General features: G+C 47.9%; 1 protein-coding gene across 3 annotated transcripts in view; it reads left to right on the plus strand.

The window, feature by feature from the left end:
- The first annotated feature begins 4,729 nt into the window (after positions 1 to 4,729).
- Positions 4,730 to 26,759, plus strand: part of PDGFRA (platelet derived growth factor receptor alpha) — a 48,296-nt gene continuing 26,266 nt past the window's right edge. The window contains exons 1-7 of one of the 3 annotated variants that reach the window (XM_069594099.1): positions 4,730 to 4,910; positions 14,200 to 14,260; positions 15,722 to 16,039; positions 19,635 to 19,895; positions 21,228 to 21,358; positions 24,455 to 24,626; positions 24,719 to 24,908. In XM_069594099.1, coding sequence (XP_069450200.1) covers positions 14,212 to 14,260; positions 15,722 to 16,039; positions 19,635 to 19,895; positions 21,228 to 21,358; positions 24,455 to 24,626; positions 24,719 to 24,908 — 1,121 coding nt within the window. In that variant the 5' untranslated portion in view covers positions 4,730 to 4,910; positions 14,200 to 14,211. Of the gene's footprint in view, positions 4,911 to 5,457; positions 6,082 to 8,234; positions 8,547 to 14,199; positions 14,261 to 15,721; positions 16,040 to 19,634; positions 19,896 to 21,227; positions 21,359 to 24,454; positions 24,627 to 24,718; positions 24,909 to 26,759 lie in introns of those variants that run through there. The other 2 variants (XM_069594101.1, XM_069594100.1) reach the window with 2 other exon arrangements.

Below are 26,759 nucleotides of genomic sequence, written 5' to 3' on the forward strand. Positions count from 1 at the left end.
TTCACCCAATTCTTGAGGCCAATCCAGGGGAAGCAGGGACCTGGAGAGGAGTATGTCAGTGACTGTGCCTGAGAAAGAGAAACTTTATCCAGTGCCTTCCTGGGCTTCTCCTGCCTCATATTGTTTAACCGTCTCAACAATCTGGGGACAAAGTGCAGACATGCCAATTCATACAGATGAGGAGACTGAGGCTCAGAGATGTGACCTGTCTTGACTAGATCACACTGGAACTGGAACCCAGGACATGGTTAGGCAGAAACTGGCACTGCTGTGCACTAACTGCTTAACCCCTCTGACTTTGTTTGCTCATCTGTTAATTGGGGGTAATCATGCACAACCCACAGGGTTGTTCGGGGGATTAAATAAAATAATACCCTGATTAAATAATGTGGCTCACACTCAAACTTCTGTACTATAATTAATGTAGTTGCAGATCCCAGGTTCCACTGGCTTTGCACCGCACAGTTTCTGCTGGAAGCCTTTCGCTTTTTTTTTTTTTTTTTAAACATCATTAGCCCTTGCCTTACTCCTGGGACTTCCTGAGGACAAGGCCCTTTCTTCAGTCAAGCTGACCTAAACAGAGCCAGCCCTCCTGCCCCTCCCAAGCCACAGCTGTGAGTTGGAAAGCTGGATGCTGAGGCCCCTAATAAAGAGCAGACCTCCCAATCTCCTCGATCCCGATCCCTCCCTCTCCCCTCACACGGCTTTCAAATTAAAAGTAACTAAAAGCTAAAGGTCTAACAGAAGGAGAGGGGAGTAGGTGGTGCAAAACCCTCTCCATATTGAGAAAGCTGTGCTCTCTCCCTAGGAAGAGGGTATCCAAGAATCCAGACCCAGGGGGGGTCTAGTCCCACCATGTCTTTCTCAGCTCTGGGGAGCTTAGTCATTCCCTGGGCTCGTCAGAGTGGGAAACAGAGCTCACAGTCTATGGTCCTCGGGTCACCAAGCAGGCTCAAGTGTTTGGAACCCTAGCCCTAGCAGAGGCGCGGCTGGTCTCCAGCCACGGGGAATGGCTTTGGACTTCTCTTTGGAGACAAAGCTTTGAAGAGAAAGCCTCTAAGAACCCAGAAGAGACGCTGAGCCCTTAGTCAGCCACCAGCAAGAAGACGAGGTGTTTAGGGGGTCCCAGAGAGAACTGTCGCCCCAAGTTACACGAGCCTGTCTGGACCCTCTTTCTCCTCTTTTAATAAGACTTGGGCCTCTGTATTCTGAGCTGCAGAGACTAGAGCAAGCTTCCAAACCTCAGCTGGGGCAGACCCGAGGCAAGGGCGGGAACCCCACCATCCGCAAGCTTCCTCGGAGCCTTCCTCACTAAGGTCCCTTGCCGGCCCAGGGAGGTGTCTCTTGCAGGCTCAGACAAGAATTGAAAGAGGGTGGGAAATGGGACAGTTAGCGCCTCCCTCCGCCCCCCAGCCACCAAATGGCCCTTTATTTTCAATTCAGAAAGCTAGGGGGAAAAAAAAAGCTAGAAGTGCGTCCCTCCCTCACCACAAACCCCCAGCTTCATTTGAAAGGACCAACTGCGACTTGGCTTAAAGGTGATTTTCGCTACTATCGTCTTTGATAACTGCTGTAATCAGAGGTCTTCCAAAGCCCAAGTACCTTCTGAATTCTCCGAGGAAAGTAGAACTGGGGTGGTTGGGGGGGGGGGGGTGGAGCTGGAGCGCCGGGAAGAAGGAGAAGAGAAACAGAAAGCCAACTCAGCGGGGAAACGCCCACGAAACTCAAAGGTGTGACCCGGGGCTGCTGCCCGTCGCGGTCGCCCGGGAGTTGGGTAGGCGAGCCGGGAAGAGATTTTGGTTTTGTTTTCAGGGATCATTTGGATTTGGTTTTAAAAACTTCGGGTGGGGGGCTCTTTTTGATGGCTGGCTCTGCTCCATCTCTTGCTTCCAATTTCTTTGTCGCCTGAGGGCCTAGATGCGCAAGGCCACGCCAGAACACCACGCTCCCCTAACTTCCCCTAACGTGGCTCATCTCTCGAGTTGGGCCTCCTTCCCAGAGGGTCGCAGCCGCCTCGACTGCGGGTTTGAGGGAAAAACCCTCATTCGTAATTCCATGATGATCTCTCAAGGGAAAAACACAAGAGGTGAAAATCAAAATCCGGGTTGAGGCTGGGACATTCGCTCAAGTACCCAAGCCGGCGAGGGTCACTCCTCCGGGAGCTCAGGGTGGTGGGTCCCCCGCAACGCCCCGGGCAGAAGCAGACAGAGAAGAGACCTCTCAGTTCGCCTCGGCCAGGAGGCATTTCTTGCCCGCTGCGGCTCCTGGACCACCCAGGACCCCGGGCATCGAGGGAGCAATCTGAAAGGATCTTAGAACAACACTGGGAGAGGGAAACTCGGCTCGCCCCACCTCTCCGCGACGCCCCTGTTGACAGACGCGCGCAGTCAATCCGCTGAACCTCGGCGGAGGGCGGACGGCAAGATTCAAACCCGCCTATGAGCAGTGGGAGGGGCGGGTGGGCAGAACTCATTTTAAGGAGCTAACCGCCTCTTTTCGTGGGCCTCCAGCCCCGAGGTTGCTCCCGACTAGTGGGTTTATTTTGCTTTTGCTGGGGAGGCAGATGTTGACCTCCCTCTATCTGCTCGGCCCAGGCTCGGGGAAATCTCCCAACCATTTGCTTCCCTTGCGCCACCCCCCACCGGTGTTCCATCCCCGGAGTCAGCTCCCCAGGCCTTTAAACCTTCTGGAATGTCACACATGGAAACCTTTAGCAAATGTTTGTTAATGATCATAACAAAGGCATCATTCAAATTAGGCAGGTAATTACTACCAGAAGGACGACTGAGTGCTTCCTTGCTCATCCGTTCTCTCTGTTTTAAACTCGCGAGGAGTTATGGCCCGAAGACACCCCGGCCCAGTCCACTTTTCGGGTCCCTTTAAGCGTCTCTGAAAGGAACTGTGAAGTTACCATTTGTGGGCGGGGAGAGCAGAGGCCTGCGTCCCGGAGATCCCGGCTTGACCAGGCTGGCAATGTCGTAGCAGCAAAGCAGGCCTTACTGGGTAGGCCCTGCGCCCTGCCTCGCCTCCTACCCTCTCGAGTCCGTGGTATAAAAATTTGCATCTCAGCTGGATTTTATTATTAGCATGAAAGCCAGCACCCGCTTTCCCCCTGTTATTCCGCACTCCGATTTTGGGGGGTTCTTTAGTCCCCGTTCGTTATCTACAAACATTACGGTATCCTGTTAGCATTCCGAACAAGGGGCTGTTCATATATTTGCCTTCAATGATTTCCTGAAGGAACATGTGGAAGTAATAGTGAGCAGTGCAGTCATCCGAACTGAAGATGCACGGGAGGCGGTTGCGCAGAAGGACTGGAGGAATGAGGCCCCTAGCCCAGCCTCAGGCGTCTTCACGAACCTGACACCCCAGGAGCCGGTCGCAGTTCCATACAGCACCCCTTCGAGTACTTCTCTGTGAACATCCCCTGCAGGCTGCTCCGTGTCCACTCTCTAAGTAAGGGAGAAGGTGATGGCTGTCCCACATTCCAGCCTAAACCAGGCCGCCCTGGCCACTGTCAAGTGTGTGTGTGGGGGGTGGGGGTGGGGGCAGAGTCGGGGGTGGTGGTAAAGGTTGAGCCCTCCACCCAACAAGAGAATTCGAAATTAGAGGAGGTGGGGAAGGCAATCGCGCTCCCCTCCCCCGCCCTCGCTGGGAAGCCCCACTCTGCCCAGGTCTGGTTCCTGGAGCGTCAGCGCCCCCTTTCCTTCGCGAGCAGGATCGCCCTCTCCCGGCTTAGTCTCCTGCCTGGCGCCCCAGGGCTAGGGTTGGGGGCTCCCTTCTTATCCCTAGTGTACCGGTACGGCCCGATCCACGCGTCGGGAGAGGGTGTGGGGAGAGTCAAATTGTACCCTCCCCCTGAACGCGGAGGTAGCAGGCTGGTTGTAGAAGATTCCCCAGACGATCAAGCCTGAGCCTTTTTGTGTGCGTGATAGAAGCCAGGACAACCTCGCCCAGATAACCATGAAAACAAAGGCAAGACAAGATAAGTGCTTTAAGAGAGTAAAGGTCGTTCTGTCGGAGAAAGTTCCAAACCTACGGCAGACCCTCAACTCTTTGTACCCTACTTCAAATCTGTCTTTGGACAAAATCAAACCAAAGCAAACCCCCTGCCCGCCCAAGAAAAAAAAACCACCCATCATCTTCATATTAGACTCAACAGCTTGCCTAATCCCATTAAAGGATTAGCAACTATACGGCACTTTCCCTAAAAGACCCCAGGTTCAAGTCGACGCAACGGCTCGGAGACCTCTCCCGACGGCCGGGATTCTGGGTGGGTTAGGGGTTTCTACAGAAGGGACACTTCTCGACTCCAGATTTATATTCTCTCTGGGCATTAACTGCAATTTTACGTGTTCCTTTTCTTCCTTTCAAAGTAAATACAAAGCAACATAGCAGTGTAGGAAATTGTCCCCCGAAATCAAGAGGCAAACTCATTTTGGAAATGATGGGCAGTATGTATTTTCACGAACCTCTTTCTCGGCAGAGCATCAACACCTCCCCCTCCCCCCCACCCCATCTGGTCGGCTTCTCTCCGCCCCCCAGTTGTTGTCGAAGTCTGGGGGTTGGGGCTGGACCCCCTGATTGCGTAAGAGCGAAAAGCGAAGGAGCAATCTGGAGGCTGGAAGATTCAGAGCGCACGGAGTTCGAAGGAAACTCTTATTTTGAAGAGGCCAAGGGGAGGGGGGGGCTTCATTTCCTGACAGCTATTTACTTAGAGCAAATGATTAGTTTTAGAAGGATGGACTATAACATTGAATCAATTACAAAACGCGGTTTTTGAGCCCATTACAGTTGGAGCTAGAGGGAGAGAAACAGAGGAGGGGACTGCAGGAGAGGGCTGCAGGCCGTGGACACACTTTTTCCTCCTCATGTAGGATTTTCATTGCGAATTGACATTGGAGGAGAAGGTAAGGGAGGAGAAAAAGTATTTTTGTTTCTAAAAGAAATCCCTAATCAGGCTCTTTGGGCTAGAAGTGAAGTAACTTCAAACTTTGGGCGATGAAAAAAAAAATTGGAGTCGAATTCTAGTTGTATGTCCAGAGAGTAATTTATTCTGAATAAACTTCACTTGGAGGGAAGATAACCATAGAGTTCGAAAGTCTAGGGGTTTAAAAAAACACATTTTCCAGACCTATTTTTAAAAGCAGTATTTTTCTAACAACTCTATGGCCTCCCAAAGAAATTGTTGAGGCTTACATTTTTGAGGTTTCTTTTGGGGGTTGGGGGTGATATTCCTGTATCCTGGGACGAGCACCAAGCAGTGCTGGGAGTGGGGGCAGAGGTGTTTGCCCTCTTCTTGGCATGGAGTCCTGGAAGGCTACAGGTTTTTAATGAGTATTTTCATTCCTCGCCCGCGGTTTGGCGGGACAGCACTGTAGCCGGCGGTGTGGAGCGCGACTGGTGGACCGAGGGAGGTGGGGAGAGACGAACGCCGAGTGGGGAGCGGAAGGGGTTGAGGGGAGGGGAGGCGTGAAGGGCTCGGCTGGAGAGGGCCGGACCTGGGGTGCCCATCGGGTGCACATGGCGCCGACCCAGGGCTCATAGTTACTGGAGGGTGCTGCGCCCGGTAAGGACCAGACTCAGTACAACCGTGGCGGCTGCGAGACGAGCGGAGGGGGCGCCGATTTGGGCGAGGGTTTGGGGATCAGTGGTTTGCGGCAATCAGTGAACTGCGAGGGAGAGAGGGCGCCAGCCCCGCAGCGCGCTCGGATCGCGCGCTGTAGCGCGGGGGCGACGGCGGCGCGGGCTGGCGGGCAGGCAGGCGGTCTATGGAGTAATGACAAACACATTTGGCCCCGAGTGAAGAAGTCGTCGTCGCCTCGCATTCCAGCAACTGGGATTTGAGGAATTTCGAACTGCGCTCCTAGGGGCCCTCATTGTGCGCGGTGGTCTCCACCCCCAGCAATCTAAGCGCACCCCATTCCTCGGTGGAACCGTTTTTGCCAAGCCCGGAGCTCTGCTGCTACCCAGTCCCAGCCGCAGGAAGGAAAGAAAGAAGGTCGCCAAAAAAAAAAAAAGTGGAGAACTTCTTGTGGGGGAAGTTAGGGACAACTCGGAACGGAGAAACTTGGTTCTCAGGTAAGACAGATATATGGGAGGCGAACCGCCCTCACTGCTTGCCTCGGGGTACCTATGCCCCTTTCCGCACGGGGGTGCGGGGCACTCGCCCCTGCACTGGCCCAGCGCTGCTTCACCCTCTCCAGTGTCCCTGTATCTATTTCACTCCCTGTGCCAGCCTCTCTTCGCTCCGGAGAGGTCTCCTTGGCGCCCCACCTTCTTCCATCGTCTATCCCCATGGAAATAGGCTTTTATACATGAGATTAACTTCTCCAGACAGCGCAAAGGGAGCGGGCAGCTTCCCCTTGGCTCGGAAACAACTGGGATCAGCGGTTCAGTTCGGAAAGGGTCTCTGTCAGTTCAGAGCGAGAGGGAGTGTGGCTCGACCGCTGCCTAGAGGGACCAGGTATCTCGGCCTCCTGGCCAGGTGTGAATAGCCTGGCCAAGCGTCTCAGCCTTGTCTCTCCCGCAGCCAGAGTGCCCTCTCCACACTTTGTCCCCCCAGCCCTGCTAGGACCCCAGGACGTGCAGAAAGAGTGCTTAGAAGAACTTGCCATCTCCAAGGGTGAGAGACAAACGGAGGCTGGAGAGGGAGCGCAAATGACCCTTACCAGGTCCGGACTGCCCCGCGCCCGGCCCGGCCGCCTAGAAAAGCCCCGGGCTGCGCTGTGTGGGAAATGGCTTTTTGGCTCTTCAATCGAATTGCTCAACGTTTTGGACGGACTCGCCTCCGCACTGTCGCTCTCGAACATAACTAGGCAGCTTTTTAGAGCGGGGAGAGACATCCGGGGCAAACGGGGCGCGACAATCAGACGCCCAGCTCACCGGACTAACACCCCAGAGACCGGCGAGCCTGGGGACCCCTGGAAGGGAGGAAGGGGCTCCCCAGACGTGCGCACCTCATTCGGTGACGCGCTGGCTCTGGTTCTAACATTCCCTCCCACCCTCAAGCCCCACCTCCATCTGACCCACCCGGGCCCTGGTGCTGCTGCTTTGCTCTTTTCCTTCTCTCTCGTCTTTTTTCCTTCCCTCTTTTCCTTCTCTCTTGGTTTTCTCCTCTTCGCAATCCTCTCAGTAAAGGGGGCCCTTACTCCACTCCCCAACAGGCTCACTGACACCCTTGTGAGTCCCTGCTGCGGGCTCTTGGACAGCCTTGCTTTGGGTTTGACCCAAGTGTAGCTGGACTCCAAAGCGACGGGTGGTGGCGGGTGGGAGACAGAAAGACGAGGTGGGAGAAGGCACCCGGAAGCGCCAGTCTTTAGACAGAGAGGGGCTCGAAGCAGAGCCCGGGCTGCCGGCCCCAGGTCCGCTTTCCTCCCGGGGCGCGGACTGGGGAGGGGTGTAGGGGGAGGGGCATCGGGGCCAGGCTTTCCAGCTGCAAACGCGTCTGGCGCCGAGGCGGGCCGGGTTTGTGCCTCCTGGGGACCGGCCGTGGGCGGCGCGCAGTGCCGGGACGCGTCCTGGGGACGTGGTGGCCGGCGCCTTCCTGCAGACCCCGGTGGGTGGGACTCCCTCTGGCCTCCAGGGAGCTGCGACTGTTACATGTTGTTGGTGGAGAAGTGGCAGTTCTAGGAGGAAAGCTGAAAGCCTGCTTAGTGGCCGAAAGGTGCGGCTCTCAATCTCTCTGGCGTCTAATCTAATGGGGTCCGCGCGCGCAGCATCAGCCGTCGGTGTACGAGGGGAGAGGGGAAAGGTCTTGCGATCTTGCCTTCTGCGCGGGATGCAGAGCTGGGGCAGATTGCTTTTCCCCACAGTGCTCTAGGGCTCTGCTGGTGCTTGTATTTTGCTGAAATGGATCGATGGCATTTTCCTTTTGTTTTCAGCTGAACAGTGAACCAGGGATCCGTTGGAAATATAGATTGCAAGGGATAGAGGACCTCGGAATTCCCCACCTATTGCAGTCTACCCCTTCCCTGCGAAAGGGGAGCGAGAGGCGCAGGCGGAGCGTGTGTGTACAGGGCAACCCCGGCAAAGCGAGAGTCGGGCGAGGGGGACGCAGTGGGGGTGTCTAGGTTCTCTAAAGCGGAGGGAGCGCAGCCTCAGCTCCAAGCAGCCTTCTCCGCGCAGCTGTCCGCGGCCGTGGCGCTTTCAGGCCAACAGGAGGCGCTGGCGTGCGACTGTAACCCTAAACCCCTCGATCCTTCTCCCTCCACCCCGTCCGGCCCCCGTCTCAGGTCTCAGTCGAAAACAATGCAAACGCCGAGCATCGAGTCTAGGGCGCAGCGGCCGCCGCAGCTCTAAGCTAGGAGTGCGGCGGATGCGAACGCTAAACCCGGGAGCTGGCGGTCGTTGTCCCCAACCACAGGGTGACTGAGCGGCCGAGGGCGTGGACCGCAGCCAGCTCCGGGTTTGTGGGGGCGTGGCGGGGCCAGACCGTGCCAGCGCAGATCCTCCCCTGCGAAGGTGGGCGAGCCGCGGTCCCCGCTGCGCTGTCGGGGACCCTGACCCGGAGCCGGAGCGACCGGCGGGAGCGAGGAGCGAGCCGGGTAAGATTCGCGCTGCTGCCGCGCCCTCTAGCGGGTGTCCGGCTCCCCGCCAGCCTCGGGAGGTCGGCGCCCCTGCGGGATCGGAGCGCAGCGCTGGGACCCAGGACTCGACTAACCTCGGTCACCCTACCCGCTGCTGGAGCCTCAAAGTGACGCCTTGCAGGCACTTTGTCTGCCCTGGAGACTCTGGGTGTGCGAGAGGGGCAGAGGTTCCTGAGTTTGGTGATAAGGGTCGGGGTGTCATAATAGTGAAATATGGGCGAAGAGGAGGATATAGGGTCTTGGGCACTCCTTTGGAGGGATGGGGCGACTTTTGTTTTCTGGCCCTTCGAAAGTCCTGCCGCGCAGGCGGCCTGTTGCTGTTGTTTTATGACCCCGCGTTATTGTGCAACGGGAACAGTCGTTTCCAATCAGCCCGCAATTCCCAGGCTGCGTGGCCGTCGCGGCCCCCGCCTGCGGGGTTTCCAATCAGCCCGCAATTCCCAGCTCGCGCCCAGCCGCGGCGTCGGGGACCCCACCTAGCGCGGCCCAGGTGGTCTAGCTCCCCTCTACGGGTGGAGACTGCGAGATGGGGAGAACATTGCCTAAACAAAACCCTGAAGCACTCGAGCTACTCCCGAGTGGCTTTTCCTGCTGAACCTTCCAAACTTTTGAGACCTGGAATGGCAGCGCCATTTTCCTGGCTCCCGAAGCTCAGTCGCCCCAGCCGACCCGCGGGGCAGGGATGATGCTGGCGGTGCTGGTGATGATGTCTGGCGAATTCTCTTGGGGCCCAGCGGAACGTTAAGCCTTTTCACCGGCAATTGCCCTGCTTCTATTCTACGGGCTTTGAGCAGAGGGCAGCACGAAACCTAAACGTGCAACCTAATAAAGTAGGAGATTGGAAGATTTGAGACATGTTAACACAGAACTTGTTAGCAGCATCTACGTCCCCGCGAAACCCGAGGACTGCCTGTCTCTTGGACCAATACTGCCACCTGCTGGTTTTATGTGAGAACCTCAACGATCCTTTGCTGGCATCGGCTTCGCGGAGATTTTAAGCAAGTCGTGGCATCAGCAAGACGCATTTTTCGGTCCGGTAGGACCAAGTTTTCTTTTTCTGTGAAGCTACAAGAATCACTGGACTGACAACTCTTACTTTATGGACTTTGGGGGTAGTCTTTCGCCATAGTAGTTAATCCTTTGTATTTACCTAATGAGCCAAGTGTTGGTCCACCACATCGGGTTATCATAGCAGACCTGCAGAAGATAGGCCAGTTTTTGCGTTTCCTTTTACAGTGCAGCCCTAGTGTCGGGGATTTGGTGAGCCTCAAGTGGACTACAAGCTGCTGCACCTAAGGCTGTCCCATTGGGTGTCACACCAATTTGGTGACAGTCAACAGGACGTTGACATTTTAGTCTCCCCTGGTTAAATATCTGGTACAGGGGAGCAGAAAAGTTTATGGGCTCAGATTGTCCCATAAAATGTTCCCATGTAAAAATGCTGCAGCTCCCACCCAGCACTGGAATGTCTAATGGAACTCAAGAAGATAAAAACAACAAAACAGGTTCTGGTGAGGTGCAGAGCCCAGTAAACACTCCCTCGCTCAAGTTGCCACCAGGGTGAGCCAGCATTTGGACCGCCTGGACTGAAGTCACAGGAATGTTTGTCACAGGGAAGAAAAACAGCACATGTAATTTTGACAGTTAGAATTAAGTAAGGAGAGCTGAAATTAACTGAACCTTGGAAATCTGAATCTTGAAGTCGTCAGTGGCTTTTGGGACTGTGAGAGAGTCTTCAGTGGCCTCTAATCATGCCAGGGTGGGGTGAAATTCAATATTCAGCGGCTCTGGAGCAGGCTGCGTTGAGCAGTTGGTGATCCGGAAGCCAGCTCTCTGGCTTTGTGAGAAGAATGCCATGCTCTGTCTTCTGGAAATAGTGCCCTTGCATTGCTTGCCGTCTCTTTACTCTCTGGCTTAGCATGCTGGTTTTGACTGTAGAGTCATAGTTAGTGGCTCTTCACTTCTGTTTGCAGGGATGGGCATGGCAGTGTGTTAAAGAATAGTGGCTGCAAACAGATTTTTTTCTCTGTTTACATGACTGTATATATATTGGTTCAGCTAGGAACAGTCTTGAGAGCTACATCAGGCTTCCCCGTATCAGAGTTCAGACACAATTCTCCACTAACACTCGTGGTGCAGGGCCAGTCCAGTGGCCTCTGGGGCCTGACTCTCTCAGTAAATAGACGTTGAAGTAGCCACTCTGATGTCCCGCTTGGCTAAGACATCTTTAGAGCCTACAGAAAAAGAGGCAGCATGAAAACCAACAGCTGCAGTTTCTGAAGCCCTTTTAATTAAACTGTGTGGAATTTAGTCTTTATAACAATGCATTAAAGCAAGCCAGCAAGTCAGGTATTCTTAGTGCTGATGTACAGAGAGAGACTGAGGTTCAGAGAGGGGGACTGGGTGTCAGATGTGGGATCAGAGCCTAGTCCAGTGCCATTTCTGTCATATCAGCGTCTATTGAGAGAAGAAACGAATGAGAATGACGGGTGGAAGGGGAGGCCACACTTACTTGCCTGAGAGTGAACACAGCAGAGGTCTTTTTTTCTCCGATTGTTTCTCTAACCAGTGGCAATGGGCTGTGATTATAGAGGATTGTGACAGAAGTCCAACATACAGTTGGCATGAGAGAAATGATTATGATTAATTTTTTTGGGATGAAATCCATCATTCCACCTTGCAAAGTGATGTATTCTTGCTGACTCATAGCATGCCATGTTTCTCTGAATCTGCAACCTCAATTATATTTGCACGTCTGACTTTTGGATGAGCGCTGGGATAGGGATTATTGATTCAGAAGGAGCATTTATTCCCAGAGTAGAAAAACAGTGGAAATAGCAATACCACTCCTAGAGATTCTTACTCCAGGGCCAAGAGGCAGGGAAAGCTCTGTTCTTTCCAGTTGTTTTCCATTACCTCCCTGTAGGGCTAACAGTCTGCAATTATTCACGAGTAAATTGTCTGAGTCACAGATGAGTAATGACATGAAACTTCACAACTACGCCTGGGTTTCTAGCCAGGGAACCACTCTTATCAGAGATGGGAGTTTGAAATGGTGAGCAAACACATGTTGATTTTCAGTATTTGCACCATTATCGCTTGCTCGGAGGTCCTGTTTTCATTGCCCACTTTGTATGTCAGTAAGTAATCCTCTCTGGCATTGGGTCCCCCGTATCTGGATGCACAGAAGGAAGTCTGGTGGGGCCTAGCCAGGGCAAAATGCCCTTCAGAGCCTGCCCTGTAAAAGCAGCGAGCCCCTCTGTCAAGCTTGGGAATGCTTTAAAAGTGCATCATTGGCAAGCCCCACTAGAGAAATGCAGGATATAAATGTGATAAAACCCAAGACATCAAGCTGGCTGTGGAGGGCTCCTTTGAAGTTCGCTAAGTGGATTATCAGTGGGAGGCTGATATTTATATGTACAAACACACAGGCCATGTGGTAAATCAGGTTGGCCAGCCTGGCTCTGGGGACCCTGTGCCCATCATTGCAGCAGTGAGGAAACCCTGAACCCCTGGCACATGCCAGGATCCTTGGAGGCCGTCATCCAGCCAGCACTGTGCAGATTGCTCTCGGGTTCAGAGCGCCTTGTGCTTCTCTCGCTGTGGCAGTGAGCGGAGGAGGAAAGCAGGGCCCCAATTTGCATGAGGAAATAGTTGAGGGTGGGGGAAGCCTACAAGGCTGAAACACAGACCTTCCCTTGAGAGAGACCATATGGTGGCTTGGAGAGAGGGTGGTTTTTGCATTACACAGACTTGGTGTTAGAATCCTGGCTTTACTACCAGCTGTGTGATATTGGGTCATTTGCTAAGCCTCTCTGAGCCTCAAGTGGCACTTTAAAACATCAGATATTTCAAAGGGTTATTGTTAACAAGCATGGCATGCACATGGCCACTTTGAGCAAATACTGGTTTCTTGTTCTGCCTGGGAGAAATCAGAATTCTCATTTTTTTTTCCTGTCTAACTCCTCCCTCCCCATTATCAGCATTCCATCTTTCTTCCTCCTCCATTTATCTGGTAGACTTTAATGAGGCAGAAATCTGATGTCTGCAGGTAGGCCAGTTTCCAGTTTCAAGTGAAAATAAATGATCAGGCTCTACCAAAAACTACTAGGCTGTTATCTACTGGATCCTCTGCAACCAAAAAAAAAAAAAAAAAGGAGGAGGAAACAAGGGCTAAACACAGGCATACATTGACTGTATTCTTCTGTTTTTTAGACAGTTTACTCAGGAATCATGCATACACATCTTAGTTTCCAAAGTCAGTTATGGAACAAATGAAGTGCCGTGAACTCGTTCCATTGTGTGAACTGGGATTTTGAGCAACTCAGGGATCCAGTGTATCCCAAGCCCAGGCTTGGGTGATTTTTTAAGGATCATCTTGTAGCTTGTGCCACTGCCCACGACTCTCAGTGGAGCTTCTTTATTTGAAACTTGGGTGCTCAATGGCCCCAACCCCTGCAAGCTCCTTTGGGTTGACCTCAGGAAGATCATTTTCTGAGTTACTTTGTGTGGGAAGTGAAGGGGGAGATGATAAAATGTGTGAATTGTACATGGAAAGAAAAGGATAAAGGGGCCTTTTCAGAAGGTGGACCAGAGTAGACTCTTCATGGTTTTACTTCAGGGCAGCACGAGTGCCTCTTCATTTTTCCCTCCCTTCCTTTTCCTTATCCTCTCTTTCTTGCCCACTGCTTTTCCCTGTTTGTGTCTTAGGGACATTCGGTTTCAATCTCCGTCTCCACTGTCCTTCTGTTCCCCAGAATTCGCTGCAGGAGATCAGAGTGGAGAACTTGCTTTCTGAAGGTACAGGGACCTGTGTGAAGATGAATTGTCCATAGAATTTTATCCTATGCTTTACTGTATCCCTGAAACAGGAATGTAGCCACATTTTCTCTCTCATTTCCTCTCACTTCTTCACTTCCTTTGCTGTTTCGCCTTCCACGCCTGTGCCCTGGGCTTTCTCTGCCTCGTTTAGCCTGACTCTTAAGTGTAGCAGGTCCTGGGAGAGCTTGGACTGGGGCCCCAGGCCTGAGCCTACAGATCTGTGTATGATATCCTCTAAGTGACACTGGGTGAGGGCAGCTTCTGGTACCCTCTATACAGAATGGTTCTCAAGTATTAAGACATTCGTTGGCAGTCCAAGCATCTTTTCTAAAGGTTGCTGAGGATGTGATCGCATACTTTCTGTTAGCAAAGCACAAAGCAAATGACAACCCATTTTGAGTGAAAACAGCTCAAGTTTAGAAGTTGAGTAAATACACATGTTTATTTGTTTTTTGCAATCAATTTAAATGGTTTACGAGGAGCCGTTCTTCTGTACTTTTGGACATATTCCAAGACAATAAAGTGAGACGTTTTGGAATTTGAAAGCTGCAGGCAATCAAAAAGGGTTTCGACTTCAGCTGGCTCCTCTCATGGTCTTGGGGCCACACAAGGCTATCTAATTCCTGCTTCTTAGGCGTTTTACTGTTTTAACTGTGAATCTTACTTAACCCAGGATGTTGTTGACTGAAATGATGTCGTTAACATTTTCCATAGTTCAAAGCACAAAGAGAACTAGGCTCATGACTAGTTGTTTTATTGACTAACATTGTTTCTGTTTTGACTTTTTCAGTTTTCCAGAACTATGGGGACTTCCCATTGGGCACTCCTGGTCTTAGGCTGTCTCTTCACAGGTATGGATCTCAAGCCTCTCTGAGTTTGTTGTTGTAGGGGAAATCTGTCCCACCCACCACACCCCCCCCCCCAAGTTCTGTGCTCTGGGGATGTAAATATTCCTGCAAACAGTCCAAGAGAGTAAAGAGAAACAAGATGTTATCTCGAATGACTACACGCATTCAGTTCTCCTTGCTGTACTGCGCTAATGCCAAAAAGGATGCTCTCTGGTGGCAGTTTTACTCTGCCACCATGGCACTGACACGCTGTTAGGAATCATAGTTTAAACTTGCCTGCCACTCTCTTCCATCTCCTGGGTCATGGGTTTCTAGGAGAGGTGGGTCAGAGAAATAAATTCAAGAATGCTCAAAGGAAACAAATAGAGGAAATTTTCACCCAGGAAATCATACCTGTCTTAAGTTATACCTGTCTTAAATGGAAGATGCTTTAATTGCTGCAAAATCTTTGAGTCACCTTTGGCCTTGAAACTGAATTACTGACTATCTCACGCTTGGGGAAGCTTTCTAACTTTTCTACCAGGAGGATGCCAGCGGGGCCATGTGTTGAAATATTTATTGGACTTTCTTAGTTTTCATCCAGATAATCATGAATTGCAGATGTTCACCATGACACCAGTGTTTTTCTAGTCTGAGGCGTTAACTTAAGCCTATTAGTCTCTTTAGGTCTCACCTGGGTGGATATGGCAACATTGAGCATGATCAGTGATTTAGGAGTTCTGAAGCCCACTCTGTATTCCTCACCTGCAGAACAATAGGGACTCAGGTGCACTTTCCACATCCCTCTTAACAAGCTGACCAGTCACATACTGAAGTTGGGTGAATTCCCACACCAGGCTTAGAAGGGGATTAATGATCTTGGGTGCATAATTTAGTCATAATATCTCTTCCAGTTTTATAGACAGGGGAAGCTGAACTGACATTTAGGTTCTAAGATGAACTTAAGAGTTTTCACTCTTGGGCTTGACTTATTCTTTTTGAATTGAAATCCACATCCTCCTACTTTGGTTTCTGGAAGTCATTAGAGAGGAGGCACGCCAGAGTATTGTGAGAAACGGAAGATGCGTGCTTCTTGAGCACAAATCTGCCTTGTGCTTTGATCAGCCCGTTTCTCTGTCCATAGGGAACGCAGACAGTAAAGAGCCCACATGAGCTTGAGCTTATGCCATCTTGCGCTATTTCGTGGTCACACATACGAGTCTAAGATATGGAACTGGAGTAAGAAGTCCTCTGTCCATTGGAGTGTTTGGAGGGGTGAGCCCAGCAGGGGCTGGACAGGGCTATTGAGGCCTTTGGAGCATTTGCTACTCTCAGCAGATGCGGTGCTGTTCATAATGGGGGGTCTTTCATGGGCATCCAGGCTAACGAATTTTTGCTTAGAAATGGTCATTGTTCACAGAAGCTGCTCTGGGTGAGACCGTCCTTTCGGGCTGCATCCTGTTCAGAGCGTGTTTCCTTTTACAGGGCCGAGCCTAATCCTCTGCCAGCTTTCATTACCCTCCATCCTGCCCAATGAAAATGAGAGGGTTGTGCAGCTGAATTCATCCTTTTCTCTGAGATGCTTTGGGGAGAGTGAAGTGAGCTGGCAGTACCCCATGTCTGAAGAAGAGTACCCCGACGTGGAAATCAGAAACGAGGAGAACAACAGTGGCCTTTTTGTGACGGTGCTGGAAGTGGTCAGCGCCTCGGCAGCCCACACTGGGCTGTACACTTGCTATTACAACCACACGCAGATGGACGAGAACGAGATCGAGGGCAGACATATTTACATCTATGTGCCAGGTGAGTTGCCTGGGTACCCCCACAGGCTTGTCCTGTCTTGCCTGTTAATTGCATAAAGTTTTTAGAAGTATAAAAATAGTAAATATTTATCAGAGAAAATTTGAAAACTACAAACACACAAGCTTAAATCAAGATCATTTGTCCTGTCATCATCCAGAAGTATTCATTGTTAACATTTCAGAAAGTTTTGAAAACCATTTCATTGTGGCATCTTTTATTGGTATTGTGAGGAAAATCTGAAATGTACTAATTTCTATTCATTTTGATCAAGTTCAGCAAATACTTGTATGTACTGGGTATCAGGCACTGCTAAGTGTTGGGGACACAAAAATTAGATAGGTCTTATCTTGGAGTAGCTTATAGTTCATTATAATGGCTTCCAAATAACCATGATATTTTTCAAATTCAAGAAAACGTATACAGGCATGCCTCGGAGAGACTGTGGGTTTGGTTCCCGACTCCCAGCATAACGTGAATATTGCAATAACTTGAGTCATACGCATTTTTATTTTTGGTTTTCTAGTGCATTGGATGTTTACACTTCTGTAGGTTTCTTTTTGGCCATGTCATGTGGCATGCAGGATCTTAGTTCCCTGACCAAGGGATCAAACCTATGCCTCTTGAATTGGGAGCATAGAGACTTTACCACTGGGCCACCAGAGAAGTCTCACATTGTAGCCTGTTAAGTGTGCAATAGCATTATGTCTTAAAAAGCAATGTACATACCTTAATTTTAAAATATTTTATTGCTTAAAATACTAACCGTCATCTGAGCCTTCAGTGAGTTGTAATCTTTTTACAGTAGTAGCATCAGAGATCACCAATCACAGATCACTGAAACAAATGTAATGATAATGAAAACATTTGCAGTATTAAAAGATTTACCCATATTTGACACAGAGTGAGCAAATGCTGTTGGGAAAATGGCACCAATAGATTTTCTTGATGAAACGTTCACAAAATTTCAATTTGTGAAAAATCTAGTATCTGTGAAGCCCAATATAGCAGAATGCGGTAAACCAAGGTATGCCTGTATTTAACCTTGATGAGTTGGAATGGATGTTTTTCTTTCTAATAAAAATTTTGGTCGATGTTGTGTTTTTTCCTCCAAGAAGCAAATGCCAGCATAGGAGTAAGGTGGGGTTAAATATGCAAGGGTTATATTAAAGAGGAGGCTTATAAGAGAAAGTCTTCCCTGGTGGCTCAAATGGTAAAGCGTGGGAGACCTAGGTTTGATCCCTGAGTCGGGAAGATCCCCTGGAGAAGGAAATGGCAACCCACTCTAGTACTCTGGCCTGGAAAATTCCATGGATGGAGGAGCCTGGTAGGCTACAGTCCATGGGATTGCAAAGAGCTGGACACGACTGAACAGCTTCACTGGTTCACTGGTTATGAGAGAAAATGTGGAGGGATCCTGCAGAGGCTGGGAGAGTTGTCTGCCTGAAGTGTAAGTGTGACCCTGAATGAAGGAGAGAAGGAAGGAAGGTGGGGTAGGTGAGTCCTAGACCTCTGTGTAAAGAAGGTCTGGGAGTCCTCCAGTCTAGGGAGACCCAGTTCCACACAGTCTTTGTCTGGAAACATCTCTGGAGGGCAGGGCTTAAGGTTGGGATGGATTTCAGAGTCAGGCAGAATATGTAGTATTTTCTGGCAGCAGCCACCCTAAGCAGCTAGACTTAGCCATGAGCTTGAGATGCAAGCTCATGCGTCTCATTTGCTTTACCACCCTCCTAGCATTCTCTGGACATTCCTTTGTAATGATCTATGTTTATCTCTGTACCTGTGTCTATATCTGTGAAAAGTGAAAGTCATTCAGTTGTGTCCGACTCTTTGTGACCCCATGGACTGTAGCCCGCCAGGCTCCTCTGTCCATGGAATTCTCCAGGCAAGAATACTGGAGTGGGTTGCCCTTCCCTTCTCCACAGGATCTTCCCAACCCAGGGATAGAACCTGGATCTTGCATTGCACAAGTAGTACTTGATGGTAGGGAAGACTTGAATTTTAAAGGAAACTCTGGCTGATGTGTTATAGATCAAACTGTATATTTTAACCTGAAGTTATTTTGTGGCTTTGTTTCTTGGAATCTTTGCTAATAGAGTTCAGGAATTTGGAGCTCTAAAAACAAATTCAAGTCATGGCAATTTTAGTATATAGATGGTTGCATTAAAGGGGAATACAATTAGAATTTTGGTCTTGTCTTATTTAATCGCCAAGTTGTGTCTCTTTTGTGGCCCTATGGACGGTAACCCACCAGGCTCTGTCCATGGGATTTCCCAGGCTGGAATACTGGAGTGCATTGCCATGTCCCTCTCTAGGGGATCTTCCCGACCCAGGGATCGAACCCACATCTCCTGCATTGGCAGGCGGATTCTTTACCCCCTGAGTCCCATGGGAAGCCCCCAAACTAGAGTACTTGGCTTCAATAAACAAGCATATAAACCATTTATAGCTCTTGCCATCTGTGTTGTTTTAGCAGACATTGAGTAAGGGAGTTTCAGAAGTATATCTTCCTAACTTTCTGCTTTTTCAAGTTTTAAAAATTGGCTCCTTGGAACTTTCCTGGAGGTCTATTGGTTAATACTGAGAGCTTCCACTTCTGGGGGCCTGGGTTTGATCCTTGGTCAGGGAACTACATCCCTTATCTGCATGGAACAGCCCCCCAAAAAGTTTAAAGTTGGCACCTTTCTCTGTCTTCTGTAACTATGGATCAAACCCTCTTCTATTCTGCCATTCTCGTCTGTCTATTCTGCCGTATTCTCCTCTGTATCAACTTTCTTTCCTAACACTTGAAAAAAAGCTGCTTCAAAAGGGGTAGATATTTAGTATGTCACCCATTGTCATTCTCACATAAATGCCCCCCTGCTTTGAAGACAGTGGTAGGAAGGCGGGTTTGTTAAACTGAGTCTTGATCTGTCTAAGACTGTCCAGAGATTTTTCCTATTCTTCCCTTGCCCTAGCACAAACATCATCCGGCCAGGCTCTGCATTGCTAGAGATTTTGTTTGTAATTATCTAGAGTTGTGTATCCTTTGTGAAACTGATGTTGGAAACTCTCAGTACTTATTACCAAGTAGTTTAAATAGCTGGTTTTCTTTTGAAAAGAAAATTCTCAGGCTGTGGAATTATACATTTTATTTATTATTTGAGAGGTTATTTTTTTAGTAGATTTCTGTACTACTTTTCAAGTAATACAGCTATAGTCATAGGCGTTGTGAAAAAGCATTTCATAATTCAAAAATTATGAGTATTTTCTCATGTTTTGAGCAGACTTGATGATTGTTTTCAGACTTGATTATTTTAATATCCATTTTGTTTTGTGTTTTGTAGTTTAAATTTTGACCTCCATTTCTGACAATATTTATATTTGTTTTCAGTATTTTTTGAGAAGGCACGGGCAATTTGGTATTGTGCATACTTTAAAAAGTCACCTTCTAGCTGTTAGGATGACAGATGTCAGTGGGGTGACGCTTCCGGATTTATGAGGAAAGGTAGAACTCATACCTAATATGACTGACGCCAAAGAAGTAATTTTTCTGCATATATGTGTGAAGGTGAAATTAATCCTTACTGTGTTTTTCATTTTTTTCCCCAAATGTCAGACCCAGATGTAGCCTTCGTACCTCTAGGAATGACAGATTCCTTGGTCATCGTGGAGGACGAAGATTCAGTCATCATCCCATGCCGCACAACTGATCCTGAGACTCCGGTGACCTTACTCAGCAGTGAGGGGGTAGTGCATGCCTCCTATGACAGCAGACAAGGCTTTAAAGGAACCTTCAGTGTCGGGCTCTATATCTGTGAGGCCACGGTCAGAGGGAAGAAGTTCCAGACCATCCCATTCAATGTTTATGCTTACACAGGTACTTGTGCCCTCTCTTACCTTCTGTAAATAAGAGGTACAGGCAAAGTCATCAGACGCATGTAGAATTTTCTTTTAAAATTCTAGTCCCTAGTGATGGAGCCCCCGAACTCTGATATGGGGACTTGGCATTAGCCTCCTAAAGGTAGGTTAACCCCACCTTGAACCTACAATGTTAAGCTGATCTCTGTGGCTGTGATAATATGAAGCTTGGCATTACCCAAGGCAAAATCTTTCCTATCCATGTACGATCTCGTGTTTCATCAGTTAACTTCAGTATACTGTAAGGAATTTTTTTTTCTTGCATAAGCCTCTTACTGTTTTAGTCACATTCCTGACTACAAAGGCCGTAACTACAAACACACACCTGTGGGGGTTGGACTCCTAGGTTAATTTTAATAACTTCAGAAAAGCGATTTTGAGAAAAGCTGGTAGCTGTCGACTTCATCCCTGTGATGTGAGTGGTTAATGCAAATGGGAATGTATAAACCACGCTTGGGCCAACACATTTGTAGAGCACTTACATGCAGGTATGGTGTTAGCGAGAGTATGCCATTTAACTCTTGTGAAGGGCTTATTTTATGCCAGACTCCATGCTAGGTTCTAGAAATGCTGAGAATAACTGGGAAGCAGAATGGGAGAGAAGAGGAGAATAAATAAATGATGGGATAGGAGCTAGTGGCTAGGAAAAGGAAGTCAGTAAAGCCTTGATCTGTCAATAAAAGTGATTGCAGTCATCATGCACCCAAATGCTTGAGGATGTGAATGTGGTCTTCTGGCGAATGGAATTTATTATTACTAGTGCTATTGTTTTGCATGTGTGTATAGGTATATATGTGTATGTGTTTTCAGTTCAGTTCAGTCGCTCAGTCGTGTCCGACTCTTTGCCACCCCATGAACCGCAGCACGCCAGGCCTCCCTGTCCATCACCAACTCCTGGAGTTTACCCAAACTCATATCCAAGAGTCGGTGATGCCATCCAGCCATCTCATCCTCTGTCGTCCCCTTCTCCTCCTTCTCCCAATCCTTCCCAGCATCAGGGTCTTTTCCAGTGAGTCAACTCTTCGCATGAGGTGGCCAAAGTACTGGAGTTTCAGCTTCAACATCAGTCCTTCCAATAAACAGCCAGGAGTGATCTCCTTTAGGATGGAGTACTTTATACCAAATTATGTATGTTAATGCCGATCAAGGCTTCTGAGATTTTCAAAATTTTGTCTTGATCAAAGTTGTTTGCAAATTATTTTTCAGAATCTTGTTTAAAAATTCAAACCTTGTAAGATCCTGACTATACTTTGGGTATTTAGGTTCTTGTGTTTGTTCTTTTTTTAAATAGCAACATCAAAACTTGATCTGGAAATGGAATCTCCTAAGACTGTATATAAGGCAGGCGAATCGATTGTGGTCACCTGCACCGTCTTTAACAACGAGGTGGTTGACTTTCAATGGACTTACCCTGGACAAATGGTAAGTACCCTTAAGGCCCCTGGTGGCAGGGAGTGGATCACAGCAGGGCTTCAAAGACCTATCGCTCGTGGGGCAAGACACTGACCTCCTCTCGACCGTAGCTTTCCATCTCTGATACACACTCTGACAAGACGATGCTGTGGCTCTTAGAGCAATGGGGGAGTCTGAGATGATGATAGCTGAACCAGGTCCTTCAGAATGCATAGAGATTTCGCACTGAGTGCTCTTTTTTCATCAGATAGGCAGGTTATATGGCTACAATATAATGACCAAAAAATTAGCAAAACAAAACGCAAATGAATTTTAAAACTTTCTGATTGATGAAAGTCATGAATTCTCCTTTTCTTGGCTCCCATGCCTTTGAGTTTTGAGGCATTGGATAATGTTGTTTGCCTGCTTCTCTGCCTCGGGACGCCCACGATACTCTGCTTCTTGCCTGCCTGGTCTTGCCTTTGTTTTAATATGAGCCAGATCTTAATCTTTTAGTTGTGGCATGCAAACTCTTAGTTGCAGCATGTGGGATCTAGTTCCCTGACCAGGATCCAGCCTGGGTCCCCTGCATTGGGAGCACAGAGTCTTAGCCACTGGACCACCAGGGAAATTCCTCTATAAAAAGTTCATTTGTTTATTTATTTTGACTGTACCTCGCAGCCTTGAACCCAGGCCCCTAGCAGTGGAAGCACAGATTCCTAACCACTGGACTGCCTGGGAATTCCTGCCTGGTTTTTCTATGCATAACTTTCCTTTAGTGAACAGGCATAACTTGAATCATTCAGTAAAGATTTAGTGATGTTTGCTGAATCCCAAGCACTCTGGTGGAAGCTGGCCCATCCACAGAAAGAAGAAGGGAGGAGTGGAGATGGGGAAGGGGAGCCACTGTGTCATCTCTGGTCCCTGGGAATTTTCACATAGGGTATCATTCATTCTTTTTTTTTATTTTATTGATGTATATTTAATTTACAAAGTTGTGTTAGTTTCAGGTGTACAGCAAAGTAATTCAGTTATATAAATATATATATTCTTTTTCAGATTCTTTTTTATTATAGATTATCACAAAAGACTGAGTATAGTTCCCTGTGCTATATAGTAGGTCCCTCTTGTTTCCCTATTTTATATGTGTTGGTGTGTGTATGTTAAGTCCAGTTCTCATTCATTCTAACATATCATGGTAAGTGTGTATGAACTGTGTGTAAAAGGCTGTGATGGTCCCACGTAGAAACCATTTAACAGTGCGCAAAAACCATCTGTGTATAAATATATATATATACACACACACACACATATAAACATATATGTGTATATATATATATGGTCTTCTCCCCTTCACTCCTAGTTTGCAAATTTATGCTCCTTGCTCTTTTTTTGGCATCTGATAGTATCTCTCCTTTTTTCCATTTCTCTCCCCCATGCTTTGCTGCCCCTTTCCTTTCTCCCTGGGGCGTCTTGACTGAAACTTGAACATTTTCACATATTGCCCTATAACCTCATGTACTGAAGAGACATTTGTAGACCAATAGGTATACATCTTCCCCAAAATGTAAAGCTATCTGATATTTCTGTTCATACTTGATTGCCTTTATTTTTGTTTTTTATAGAAACTTTTTTTTTTAAGTTTCATTTGTTTGTTTGCTTATGGCTGCTTTGAGTCTTTGTTGCTGCACTCCAGCTTTCTCTAATTGGGGAGAGTGGGGGCTTCTCTTAGTTGCATTGTGAGAGCTTCTCATTGCAGTGGCTTCTCCTGCGTCAGAGCATGGGCTCCAGGCTCAAGGGCTGCAGTAGTTGCAGCTTGTGGTCTTAGTTGCCCTGTGGCATGTGGGATCTTCCCAGACCAGGGATCAAACCTATGTCCCTTGCATTGCAGGTGGATTCTTTTTTTTTTTTCTAATTATGTTTATATTTATGCCCATGCTGGGTCCTCATTACTTTGCGCAGGCTTTCTCTAGTTGTTGCAAGTAGGGGCTACTCTTTGTTGCAGTGTATGGGCCTTTCATTGTGGTGGCTTTTGTTTCTGAGCACAGGCTCTAAGGCTCGAGGGCTTCAGTAGCTGCAGCGCCTGGGCTGTAGAGCCTGGGCTCAGTGGTGTGGCATGTGGGCTTAGTTGCTCCATGGCACGTGGAATCTTCCTGGACCAGGGACCAAACCTGTGTCCCCTGATTTGCCAGGCGGACTCTCATCAACTGTATCACCAGGCAAGTCTGGCAGGTGGATTCCTAACCGCTGAGCCACCAAGGAAGCCCATATCTGATGCCTTTAATCCATAAAACATAAATGCTTCCTTTCATTTATTGGAGATAATTTTTTCCCTCAAAACCAAACTATGTGCTGTTTGGCCCCCCAATATATAATCAACGTATTGGTTTATAAATCATAGTTTTTGTTTGATATTTTTTTAAAAAATGCAGGCTTATTATAACTTTAAAATTTAGAAAAACAGATGAAAAGCCACTTCCCAGAACCATCCCCATTATAATTTAAAGGAGATAAGTCCTTTAAATACTTTATAAATGTAATAATTAATAGATATACTTTAAATAGTGCTTTGATATATATTTTTTTCTTGTGGCAGTATAGCACAAACACCTTACTATGTTATTAAGTATCCTTTCAAAACCAGATTTTCAAAGGAACATGTCTAAAAATATTTTTTTACTAGACTTTATTTTTTAGACCAGTTTTAAAAAAATATTCATTTGGCTGCACTGGGTCTTAGTTGCGGCACACGGGATTTTTGATCTTTGTTGCGGCATGTGGAATTTTAAGTTGCAGCATGTGGGATCTAGTTCCCTGACCAAGGATTGAACCCAGGCCCCTACATTGGAAGCATGGAGTCTTAGCCACTGGACCCCCTGGGAAGTCCCTTTAGAGCAGCTTTAAATTCATAGCAAAACTGAGTAAAAAGTACAAAGATTTCCTATATTGCCCCTTGGGCTCAACACAGGAGCAGCCTCCCCCAACTATATCCCCACAATGCGGTATACTTGTTACAATCCAGGAACCCACATTGGTGCATCCTTATCACTGGGTCCATAACTTACACAGGGGTTCCCTCTTAGGAAACAGCTTGTTAAAGTCAGTTTTCCTCCCCTTCTGCTATAGAAAGGCAAAGGCATCACGAGGCTGGAGGAAACCAAGTTCCCGTCCATCAAGTTGGTGTACACTCTGAGGGTTCCCGAGGCCACAGTGAAAGACAGTGGAGATTACCAATGTGCTGCCCACCAGGCCACCAAGGAGGTCAAAAAGATGAGGAACGTCACCATTTCTGTTCACGGTACACTCTGCTTCCTAAAATGCCCATCGGCCTTGCTGCTCGGGATTCACCATGAGGTGATCATTGTTTAATGGAAACTCTTCCCTGTACAGAGAAAGGATTTATTGAAATCAAACCCAACTTTAACCTGTTGGAAGCTGTCAACCTGCATGAAGTCAAGCATTTTGTGGTGGATGTGCAGGCCTATCCCCCTCCCAAGATAACCTGGCTAAAGGACAACCTGACTCTGATTGAGAATCTCACGGAGATCACCACTGACATAGAGAAGATTCAGGAAATAAGGTAAAGAAACACCCTTCTCAAGTTTGCCTTTCTTTGTATTGTATATTCTTAGATAGACTGAGGTTTGTGTGTGTCTTATGACCCCAAACAAGAGTCAATATAGAAAATTTAGCAATCAGGAAAAAGAGATACTGGAAATTAGGTACATTTCATGATAATGTTGCAGTGCAGTGATAGTATGTTGGTAAGTATGTAACAATGAAATGAGAAGAAAGAACTGAAAAATCTCTGCTCCCAATGAAAGACATGTTCCTGGATTCAGAAAGGGGTGGAGGAAAGAAAGCAAAATTGGACCCATGTGGGTTTCATATATATTCCTTGATATCCATCACCCATATGGCAAGTAGACATGTATGGTGATTCCATTTCCAGGGCAGTTATCACATATGCCTACATGAAACACAACATCATTGGCTTAATTTGAAACACATTTGCCCCAGTGAGGCTTTGATGGGAAATAAGAGTAGCGTCTGAGTACATTTGGTTAGGAGAGAACGTACAATGGATAGTTTGGATCCTTGCTCTTTGAGGAGCTGTAGACTGTTGTCATCTCTTAACTAGTGGTAGAGTTTTGTGTAAGTCACCATTCAGCCTCAGTTTCCTCATCTATAATGTAGGGTTAATAATACCATATGTCCTTCAAGATGAGGAACTGGATGATATTTTGAGGTCTCTTGCAGCTTTAAGACCTGATTAGAATCCAAGAGCAGAAGATCCCTCTTGAAGGGCTCAGCTAATCCAGCCCTACATCTTTGTCAGAAACCTTCCGCAGGAGACAAAATCCTCTATTTCAAGCCTTCAGGAAAGAGGAGAAGATAGAACCTCTGCCATTAGTTCACTTAATTTCAGGATTTGCTTCCTTCTTTCTGAACTGAATTCCATGTGTAACTGAGAAGCAACATCTGAGAAAATGGAATGTGACTACCTCTGTGGAATAGTGATAGAGATAGAAGTGGGATACTGAATCTGGAAGGCTTTCTAAAGACACGAAATGTAGGAACACAAAGTGGACAGTGTCTAACTTTCTACTAGGCTGTGAGGCCGGAGAGAAATAGGGTGATCCCAGAGTAGCCAACACTTGAGACACCCAGGGTTGTCTGCAAGCTACCATCAGTAGCGATGGTGGTTGTCCGCAGAGCAGTCCAGGAGAGCTGTCTCTTAAGGTGTTTTTTGATTTCCTCCAGCACATCATCTTCTGGTCCCCATGACAAGCCAGGGAATGTAAGGATGCACACGGTAGAGGAGGGTCTGGTTTCCCTAAGACTCATAGATTCACAGCTTCCTTGGCTGGACAAGTGCAAAAAGTGAATGATGGCAGACTGTCTGGTCACTGGCAGCCAGGGGTGCTCAGGGGGCTCTAAAGAAATCCATTCCAGAGGTGTGCGGTTTGGTGCGGCAGAGGGGAGGCCAGCCCAGTGTGCTCATCACATCTCCCAGCATCTGGCGTCTTGGCTAGAAGACTCAACGTTTGCAGGCTATTTTGGAGCCTCTGAAGTGCTTTCATATAGATTATTTCTCGTAATTAATTCTCAAAATGACACTACGCCTTGCATACAGTTATCCCATGGTGTAAGCATAAGAGACCTGAGACTTGGAGAGTTTCAGTAATGCCCCAGGTCTCCTTCCATGACAGCGCTCTTCCTCTCACTCCGCTTGCTCTTCCACATTGTTGTAAAGGACAGTCAGGTGGGCAAATACTTTATTGATGCACACACACACACACACACACACACGACGAAATGTCATTTATTATACATGTAAGCAATCTTTTGGAGAAACTTCTTTTTAATGAGGTATGAGAGCATATGTTTCTCTATTTTTTTTTTTTAAGATGCATCTTGCATTTTAAAA

Source organism: Ovis canadensis, chromosome 6 (assembly GCF_042477335.2).
Source record: "Ovis canadensis isolate MfBH-ARS-UI-01 breed Bighorn chromosome 6, ARS-UI_OviCan_v2, whole genome shotgun sequence".
Taxonomy (NCBI): Eukaryota; Metazoa; Chordata; class Mammalia; order Artiodactyla; family Bovidae; genus Ovis; species Ovis canadensis.